This window comes from Leucoraja erinacea, chromosome 11, assembly GCF_028641065.1.
Source record: "Leucoraja erinacea ecotype New England chromosome 11, Leri_hhj_1, whole genome shotgun sequence".
In the NCBI taxonomy this organism is placed as follows: Eukaryota; Metazoa; Chordata; class Chondrichthyes; order Rajiformes; family Rajidae; genus Leucoraja; species Leucoraja erinaceus.
Window position 1 is genome coordinate 1,572,244 of NC_073387.1, and position 10,994 is coordinate 1,583,237.

A 10,994-nucleotide genomic window follows, 5' to 3' on the forward strand; every position below is an offset into this window, starting at 1 on the left:
TTTTTCTGGCTGAAACCCTTCTTCAGACTGATGTAGGGTGGTGGGGGGGGGGGGGGGGGGGGGGGGAGAGAAGAACAAAGGAAGAGGAGGAGCCAGAGGGCTGAGGGAGAGTTGAAGGGGAGGAGACAGCAAGGGCTACCGGAAATTGGAGAAGTCAATGTTCAAGCCGCTAGGGTGCAGACTGCCCAAGAGGAATATGAGGTGCTGCTCCTCCAATTTCCGGTGGTGCTCACTCTGGCCATGAAGCAGGCCCAGGACAGAGAGGTCGGATTCGGAATGGGAGGGGGAGTTGAAGTGCTGAGCCCAGGGAGATCAGGTTGGTTAATGCGGACCGAGCTGAGGTGTTGGGTGAAGCGATCGCTAAGCCTATGCTTGGTCTCACCGATGTAGATCAGCTGACATCTAGAGCAGCGGATGCAATAGATGAGGTTGGAGGAGATGCAGGTGAACCTCTGTCGCACCTGGAACGACTGCTTGGGTCCTTGAATAGTCGAGGGGGGAGGTAAAGCGACAAGCGTAGCATCTCCTGCGGTTGCAAGGGAAAATGCGCAGGGAGGGGGTGGTGTGGGTGGGAAGGGAAGAATTGACTAGGGAGTTACAGAGGGAGCGGTCTTTGCGGAAAGCAGATGGGGGGGAGATGTGAAGATGTGGCCAGTGGTGGGGTCACGTTGGAGGTGGCGAAAATGACGGAGGATTATTTGTTGTATGTGACGGCTAGTGGGGTGGAAGGTGAGGACTAGGGGGACTATGCCCTTGTTCTGAGTGGGGGGGATTGGGAGAGAGAGCAGTGTTGCTGGGTATAGAAGAGACCCTGGTGAGAGCCTCATCTATAGTAGGGGAGGGGAACCCTCGTTCCCTGAAGAATTAGAGTCACAGGCAGTGAAAGCCCTCCAAAGGACATCAATGATAGAAACATGAAACATAACCTTAGGTCTATAGTTCGGCCCTTCGAGCCTGCACCGCCATTCAATATGATCATGGCTGAACCCTCGTATCCCGTACCTGAACCCCCTGATAGCCACAAGGGCCACATCTAACTCCCTCTTAAATATAGCCAATGAACTGGCCTCAACTACCCTCTGTGGCAGAGAAAGCACTCTCTGTGTGAAAAAAGTTCTTCTCTCCAAAGGATTTCATCCTTAAGAGTGATCCAAATGAGTTTTTGCAAAAGTCCAGTAATTTAATCATCATCATTACTACTAAATAGTATCTCTTTTAAATTCCAGATTATGGTTCGAATTTAAACTTCACAACTGCGATGGTAGAATTTGAACTCTGGTCTCTGCATTGTTAACTTTCACCTCTGAAATACTAGTTCAGTAACAGTGGATCACCACCCTCCACTGATCACAAAGTCTCATCTTGTACCTCCCCTCCTTAATCCAGCTGCTCACATTTAGTTCTATTCTTAACTATCTTTTGTGGAAAAAATTACATGTGATCGCAATTCATTCCCATTCATGGACTCATGGAGTATCCTCTTTGGTCTGCTATTGGCTTCTTCTTAATTCTCTCTAGATCTCATTCTATCTAGATCCTCAGTGACATCAACCAAGAATATAGTCACACTACATGTGTATGCTGCTGATATTCACAACTACCTGCCCAATTGTTTCAATAAATCAAAATCAACAGATTGCCTGCCCAATTGGGTGAGCAGAGACAAGCCCCAGGAAAACATTTCAAGGTCTTTGCCCTTGGGCACTTTCAGAAACTCTGTAGCCTCACTGCTAATCATTTTTTCTGCCTGGCAAATATCCAAGGTTAAATCAGATTATTCATAATTTGCGTGCCATAGCTGACATGTATTCAGAAGTTAATGTCTGAACACATGTATTTACTTTCATTAAGGCCACCTATTTCCACCATAATACTGGCCATCATTCTCATGACCTCCTCGTAGAAACATAGAAACATAGAACTTAGGTGCAGGAGTAGGCCATTCGGCCCTTCGAGCCTGCACCGCCATTCAATATGATCATGGCTGATCATCCAACCAGTATCTCATACCTGCCTTCTCTCCATACCCTCTGATCCCCTTAGCCACAAGGGCCACATCTAACTCCCTCTTAAATATAGCCAATGAACTGGCCTCGACTACCCTCTGTGGCAGAGAGTTCCAGAGATTCACCACTCTCTGTGTGAAAAAATTTCTTCTCATCTCGGTTTTAAAGGATTTCCCCCTTATCCTTAAGCTGTGACCCCTTGTCCTAGACTTCCCCAACATTGGGAGCAATCTTCCTGCATCTAGCCTGTCCAACCCCTTAAGAATTTTGTAAGTTTCTATAAGATCCCCTCTCAATCTCCTAAATTCTAGAGAGTATAAACCAAGCCTATCCCGTCTTTCTTCATAAGACAGTCCTGACATCCCAGGAATCAGTCTGGTGAACCGTCTCTGCACTCCCTCTATGGCAATAATGTCCTTCCTCAGATTTGGAGACCAAAACTGTACGCAATACTCCAGGTGTGGTCTCACCAAGACCCTGTACAACTGCAGTAGAACCTCTCTGCTCCTATACTCAAATCCTTTTGCTATGAAAGCTAACATACCATTCGCTTTCTTCACTGCCTGCTGCACCTGCATGCCTACTTTCAATGACTGGTGTACCATGACACCCAGGTCTCGCTGCATCTACCCTTTTCCTAGTCGGCCACCATTTAGATAATAGTCTGCTTTCCTGTTTTTGCCACCAAAATGCATAACCACTTCCATGTCTTTATCACCTCCAACTATGCCTTTGTTCTCCTGGGTCTAACCCAGTGCCTAACCCATTACTTACCACCGTAAAATTGAGCATCCAAAACTCCATGTATTTCTCAACAAACATCAAGTCCTTTTCTCCTATTGCCCAGCTGAGGAATGTTTTGTTTTTAAACATATTTGTTTGTTTTGAACTAGTACCCTTCAGTCCAGCCATACAATAATCTAAGATCCCTACAATTGCTTTTGGTCATCTGTATCTTCAAAATTGTATCAAACTTAGATTATGGATACTGAAACCTGTCCCACGCACCATTTGAATCTTATCCACCTTTACAACTCAAGCTTTTGGTCATTAACATTTCAAACTAGTAATAACACTGTGACGCACTTTGAAGCATCCATTTTCTGCATTAACATTTCAATATAAATTGAAACTTGTTGCAATTGTATTTCTTATGTCATTTAATTTGTCTTGCTCTCCTCTCATACAATTTCTGCTAACTCACTCCAAACCCCACCCACAGTTTTCTAAGTTCTAAACTTGCTTAAAACTGATTGCATCTGTACATTGTCAATTCTGATAAATTCTCATGTTGGGCTTAATTCTAACCCTGCACAATGGGCAATAGAGATTGCTGGTGGTGAGGCCAAATTCAATGAATTTGTTTTAGTCCCAATCTGCCACTAGTATACTTCCTTTTGGCGTTAAAAACGTGCTGGGGTAACTCACTGGGTCAGGCAGCATCTGTGGAGGGAATGGGCAGATGTTGTCACCCATCCATTTTCTCCACAGATGCTGCCTGACCCACTGACATTAGCACTTGGCATTTTGCTCAAGATTCCAGCATCTGCCGTTCCTTCTGTCTTTCTGTTTGGTGTAACTGGTATGTTTGGTACCAGCTGAAGGGCAGGTGAAAGCACTTTAAAAAAGCAAAGATGACAATTATAATATTTAACTGAGTTTTCATGTCTCAGATATAGTGACTATAAATAAATAATGAACAGAGTTAGTGACAGCTAAAATACTCACTGATTTGTTAAGATTTTTGTGGCATCTAAAGCACAGTGCATTTTTATATAAAATTATGTCTGCAAAAGATAGCAAAAAATGTATGTACGAACATACAAGGAATTTGATTTGCCATACAGTCATACCAAAACAGCAGCAAAACACACAACTACATAAAAATTAACATAAACATCTACCACAGCACACTGTGAATAAAATGTTATGAAGTGATTCACACATTGAAATAATACTCAGAAACAACAGTCACATCCCAGAATCAGAAAAAGAAGCATTATTTATAGAAATGGGAAGTCCCACAGCAGGGGAATCTCTCGAACATCCTCTCCAATAATTACTTCTCACCAATAGATATTATTTTGTAATGTAATTCATTGCTGTTGGCTGCAAACCTGCTGCCATATTTCCTGTATTGCAACAGTGACTACAATTCAGAAGTATTGAGATGACTGTGGAGCAATTTAAGACATCCTGAGGTTATGAAAAGCATTCATGAATGAATGCTGCATGTGGGGAAAGGAATATAAGAATACTCACTATAATACAGAAAGAGACTTTAAATCAAGCGTAGTTTATTGTCATATGCACAAGTATGGCGAGGTGGTAGAAGTAAAATTATAAATCTTGCTTCCAGCAACATTATGAGATTTTTATGGGCTTTCACCACATCTACTGTAAGTAGTACAGAGGAAATGTTAGTGTTGGCATTAGGCAAACACATTTATACCATGATTTGCAATAATGCTTACTGATGAACAGGCTTAAGCATTGCAGCAAACAGTCACAGTCTTTTGTCACTAGTAGAAGAAACTTGATCTCCCAGCATTACTAACTTGCAGTTCATGTGTTGCTTTTCAGGATGGGACATTCTTGGTAAGAGACAGCTCACGGAGAACCAGTGGACACCCTTTTGTCCTAATGGTACTGTACGGGGACAAGGTGTACAACGTTCAAATCCGTTATCAGGAGAACATCGCTATGTACTTATTGGGAACTGGACTACGAGGAAAGGAAGTGAGTTTAGAAATTCCTCAACTTACATGGTTTTTCATTAAGAATGTCATTGAAAATACCGCATAGAAACAGGCCAGATGGTCCAGCCAGTCATCACCAATGTTTTGTACAGCAGTTAATGATCATTCTTGTCCAATCAACAAAACTTATTTTATCATACATGTTTACCTACCCTTAAATATATCAAAATGACTCACCTCAAACATTCCCCAGTGGTTCAAAGTTACATTCATTTTAGAAAGCTTCCCACAATTTGGAAGATGGAAAATGAAATCCCACAAGTTCAAAGAGGAAGGGGACATAAGGTGACATACTACACCATCATTTAGCCTGACAGATGGAAGAAGATTGCTGGTATCCTTTTTAAGAAAGAGGTAACAACAAAACACTTAGAAAATAACATGTATTAAGCAAGTTCAACAAGAATTCATGAAAGAAAGGTCTTGTTTACATCTGGTGGAGTAGAATTGATACATAGACAATAGGTACAGGAGTAGGCCATTTGGCCCTTCGAGCCACCACCGCCATTCAATGTGAACAAGGCTGATCATCCACAATCAGTACCCCTTCCTGCCTTCTCCCCATACCCTTTGATTCCGCTCACCCTAACAGATCTATCTAACCCTCTTTTGCAGGCATGTAGTGAATCGGCCTCCACTGCCTTCTGAGGCAGAGCATTCCACAAATTCACAACTCTCTGTGTGAAAAGGTTTTTTTCTCATCTCAGTTCTAAATGGCCTCCCCCTCATTCTTAAACTGTGCCCCCTGGTTCTGGACTCTCCCAACATCTGGATCTAGCATGTCCAATCTCTTAATAATTTTATATGTTTCTATAAGATCCCCTCTCATCCTAAATTCTAGTGAATACAAGCACTGTCGCTCCATTTTTTCATCATACGACAGTCCCGCCATCCCGGCAATTAACTTTGTGAACCTGCGCTGCACTCCCTCAATAGCAAGAATGTCCTTCCTCAATTTAGGAGACCAAAACTACACACAATACTACAGGTGTGGTCTCACCATGGCCCTGTATGCATGCAGACGGACCTCTTTGCTCCTATACTCAACTCCTCTCGTTATGAAGGCCAACATACCATTAGATTTCTTCATTGCCTGCTGTACCTGCATGCTTACTTTCAGTGACTGATGTACTTCCCCTTTCCCTAACCTGACACCATTCAGATAATAATCTGCCTTCCCATTCTTGATACTAAAGTGGATAATCTCACACTTATCCACATTATACTGCATCTATCATGCATCTCCCCACTCACCCAACCTGTCTAAGTCACTCTGCATCCTCATTGCATCATCTTCACAGTTCCCACTGCCACCCAGCTTTGTGTCATCTGCAAATTTGCCAATGTTACTTTTAATTCCTTCATTTAAATCATTAATATATATTGTAAATGACTGCTGTCACAACAACGAGCCTTGCGGTACCCCACTAGTCACTGCTTGCCATTCTGAAAGGGACCTGTTAATTCCTACTCTTTGTTTCCTGTCTGCCAACCAATTTTCTAACCAACAGAATTGGCATACTTTGATTTCCAGAAAAACGTTGATAATATGCCATTAAAGATCTTATTAAACAAAATTAGAACACAGACGATTGAAGATAATTGTATGGCATGGATTAAAGAAACAGAGAGTAGGAATAAACTTTCAGTTGGGGGACTGACCACAGGTTGCCTCAGAGATGTTGGGTTCCAGCACTTCAGAACCTATGATAACATCAGGGAACTAAGTGTAATGTAGCTAAATCTGCGGAAGACACAAACCTGGCTTGTAGAGTTGGGCTGCAGAGTGTAGGATGCAGAGTGTTTTTGGGGAGATAAAAACATTTGGCTAAATTAGTATAATGTGTAAATAGATGTGATCATCCAGTTACATCCAGTTTGAAGCGATCATCAAACTTACTAATCTCACCTTCTGCAATTTCATCCAAATCATTGAGATAAACCACAAACAGAAATGGGCTTAGCACTGATACCTCAGGGACACCACTAGTCACATACCTTAAGTCCAAAAAACATCCTTCAATATTGTATCCAGTCAGCTAGTTCTCCCTGGACCTCAGAGATATATCTGATCAGGCTCAGGAGATGTATCCACATTCAAAAGGCCTTTGGATATTTAGCACCTCTTCCACTCTCCTCAAGAAATTTCCATTAACTGTCCCAAGTTCTCTGGTCTTCATGACTTTATCCAGGGTAAAATGGAGAAGAAATACTTATTGAATAGTTTGCCCATCTCCTGTGGCTTCACACATAGACGATTGCTTTGGATTTTGAGTGATCCTATTACCCTTCCAGTTATCCTCTTTTCCTTAATGTACTAACAACTTCTCTTTGGATTTTCCTTACTCTTATGTGCCAAAGCTATGTCCTATCCTCTTTTTGCCCATGTTATGTATGCACCTCTGTCCCCTAAACTCTTGCACGGATGCACTTGATCCCGGCTGCCTACACCTGGCCAATGCATCCTACTTTTTCCTGTCCAGAGCTTCAATTTCTCGTCATCCAGCCTTTGTTACTTCCATTTTCCTTGCTCTTCATTCTAACTGGAACATGCATGGCCTAATCGCTCACCATCACACTTCTAAAAGCATACCACTTTCCAGATCACGCTTTGCCTGCAAACATCCTACTCCAATTAACATTATCATGTTCCTCATCCTTGGCATACTCCAGCCTATCCTGTAAAATGTACTTGCTTTCATCGTCTTCCATACTGACATCTTGCCTCGCACCAGCCTCACTTCTGCATTAGAACCCATCCCCCTGCCATTCTAGTGTAAACGTTCCTGAGTAACTCCAGCAAACCTGCCCCTCGGGATATTGATTCCGTTCTGTTCAGGTGCAATCCATCCTCTTGTACAGGTTACCTCTGCGCTAACAGGGATCCCAATGGTCCAAAACTCTGCGTCTCTGCCCACTACACCAGCCTCACAGGCATGAATTTACCTATCCTATCTTATTCTTCCTCCTCGCTAATACACAGCATTAGGAGCCATCTGGCAATATCTCCCCTTGAACTGCTGCTTTTTAACCATTTACTTACTGTAACTCCCTGGATGCACTTTACAGGACCTCAACCCTTTTCCTACAATGTTATTAGTGCCAACATGCATGACAACTTCCCCCTTGGGATTGTTCTCAAATATATATATCCATTAGTTATTAGCCTTCAGACCATTTTCAAATATCTTAAAACAATTCATAATGTTAATAGCTATATAAAATCTCCCCTTAAGGGCCTGTCCCACTTTGGCGATTTTGCGATCGGTGGACAATTCTTGCTTTTTCACTAGCATAGTGTAAGGTAAGTTCTTTAAAAAACACACACAAGGACACACACACACAACACACACACACACACACACCACACACACACACACAACACACACGTGATAGACACCCGTGATGAACAGGAAGATTAAGACGGCTAGCATAGTGGGGGGGGGGGGGGGGGGGGGGGGGGGGGGGGAGAAGGAGTGGAGACATTTTTAAGAAGTCAGACAACTTTTAATAAGCCAGAGATACACAGCTGTGAAGTTTGGCGGACATTTAACATTACTGGTCAGTTATCCTTGGTTCTGAAAACTCGTGCTTACGATTTTTTTCCCCCAATGAGCCAATGAAAATGCCCGGTCAGCAAAGGCGATTAACTGAAACTATCTACGACTACCTCGACTACCCATAACTACATGGCGACCCCACTACAATGCACCTACGACTACAGGATTATCGATTTTCTCCATGGCGACCAATTTTTGGTTGCAGAAAAATTTTTCAACGTTGAAAAATTTGTGGCGACCATACTGAGGCCGCGACTAGTTCCCAGAATGCGGGAACTCCTAGCGACCATGAAGGAGACTCACCAGAGACCATGTGGCGATCATGAGGCGAGCGCAGAGTCTCCTGCACTCGCCTAAAAAGTTGCTTAAGTGGGCAGGCCCTTTAATCTTCGATGGTCCAGGGGTAAACTCTGCCCATAACTTAACATCCCTGTTCTCTCTAAGTAAATTTATGCACCTTCTTCAAGCCTAAAGTGAGGGAGAAAACTGTAGAACACTCCAGTGGAGGCCAAAACAATGATTTTTACAAAGCCATTTGAATCCATTGCTCAATACACAAGCGTTTGTCTGATATTCAACTTGTTTTGATTCTTTCTGCAGAACTTCAGTTCGGTGACAGAGCTTGTGGAGTATCATACACAGACAGCGCTCATGCTCATTGATGGAAAAGATCAAAGAGGAACACAAAGGAAGCAGTGCACTCTGATATGTCCTGCAGCTCAGTACACAACAAACTGACCGCCAAAGCTCACACCAGCCATTTGGTGCTCCTAGACCTTTTAATCGAGAAGCAAAATGTTTGCACCTGTGTACATGCGCCCTGGAATTCTCTGTCCACTGAAAGGAGTTTTAAAATATCTTTAATCGCATTTTCTATATCTTTGTGAGTGGTGCAATGGCACCATGGAAGGAAGGGCTGTGATCAATCCTATGAGACACGACACTGTTCATTCACACTTTTCCTCATATCCTCACCCAAGACTGTCTCCACTCTGTTTGCCCCCTCACTGTTCACTCTCCCCACTGTCCCCCTGCTCTCCCTCAATGTCTCCCCCTCCCCCCAACTGTCCACACCCCCTCACCCTGTCTCATCAACTGATCTCGTCATTAGACCTCCATTCCAAACCCCCTTTAAATGACCCACCAATAAGCCATCTGCAAAATTCCCAATGAATTACATCCATCATGCTGCCTCATTCACCTTTCACCGACATCTGTTGCCATCGTGATGTTCTCAGATTTGTTTGTTACTCTGTGCAGCAAGTAGCATCCTCACAGTTAAACATTGGTGTACACAGCATGGTGGATCATTCGTATCCTCCTCATAATTTTAGCGTAATGCAACCCTTAGTTCATTACCTATATTATCCTAATGGTTGTAAATATAGCTTTATCCACAAACAAAAAAATATGATAGCAAGTGAATTCAGCTCATCGCATTTAGGTTGGTGCATCACAATAAATATAATTTCTGGTTTGAACATTGTTCCAAGTGTGTTTTAAATTATTTAAATGTAATGGGGTGTTTCTGAAGAGGAAACATCGGTAGATATTGAAGATCTGAAATAAAAGCAGATAATGCAAGAGATGCTATCGGGCTTGTCCCACTAACGCGACTTCTCAGTGACTGTCGTTGACCTTCAAGCTCGAGGGCACTCGCCTGAAAATCCTCGAGTTGGGTCGACCATCAGCGATGAAACTGCAAGCTGGATCTACCGTCTGCGTACACACACACACACACACACACCCATCGCAAAGGCGGGGGCCAGCGAAAGCGAGGGAGCGCTGTCTGAAATTCACACCCGCGATGATAAGGAAGGTAAAAGACGGCTGGCACAGGTACGGTAAGTCCTTTAGAGAGCGCGAAGAGCGGGGAGAGAAGGAGTGGAGCCACTTTTGAGAAGCCAGACAACTTTTACTTAAGTTTAGCGGGCATTTAACATTATCGGTTGGGTTACTTATCTTTTTCTTTCGCAACGTGCTTTACCATCGACTACCTTTGATTGCCTTCGATTACATATGATAGCATTACGACCTACTAAGACCTACCTCGACCAAACCTACGAGTAAAAAAATATAGGTTTTTTTCCATGGCGACCCTTTTTTACTCGCGGACATTTTTCATTGTGTTGAAAAAAACGCCGGGACCTAGCTGAGGCCTCGAGTACGCGGGGATTACTCTCGAGTATGAAGGAGAGTTGCAAAGACCTCCTAGGAAATCATGTCGACCATGCTGCAAGTATGAGTCAAGGGCAAACTCTTCTAAACTCTCCAATTAGACACGCATACAAACACATCACAAAGGTGGGGGCCAGGGAAAGTGGGGGAGCGCAGTCTAAAATTGACACGTGCGATGAACATAGAAACATAGAAATTAGGTGCAGGAGTAGGCCATTCGGCCCTTCGAGCTTGCACCGCCATTCAATATGATCAAGGCTGATCATCCAACTCAGTATCCCGCACCAGCCTTCTCTCCATACCCCCTGATCCCCTTAGCCACAAGGGCCACATCTAACTCCCTCTTAAATATAGCCAATGAAGTGGCCTCAACTACCCTCTGTGGCAGAGAGTTCCAGAGATTCACCACTCTCTGTGTGAAAAAGTTCTTCTCATCTCGGTTTTAAAAGGATTTCCCCTTTATCCTTAAGCTGTGACCCCTTGTCCTGGAC

General features: G+C 43.3%; 1 protein-coding gene across 1 annotated transcript in view; it reads left to right on the forward strand.

Moving 5' to 3' along the window:
* The window catches only part of LOC129701410 (lymphocyte cytosolic protein 2-like), a 144,539-nt gene extending 134,472 nt beyond the window's left edge, over positions 1-10,067 (forward strand). The window contains exons 20-21 of the mRNA XM_055642564.1: positions 4,590-4,745; positions 8,926-10,067. Coding sequence (XP_055498539.1) covers positions 4,590-4,745; positions 8,926-9,063 — 294 coding nt within the window. The 3' untranslated portion in view covers positions 9,064-10,067. The remainder of the gene's footprint in view (positions 1-4,589; positions 4,746-8,925) is intronic.
* The last annotated feature ends 927 nt before the right edge of the window (positions 10,068-10,994 follow it).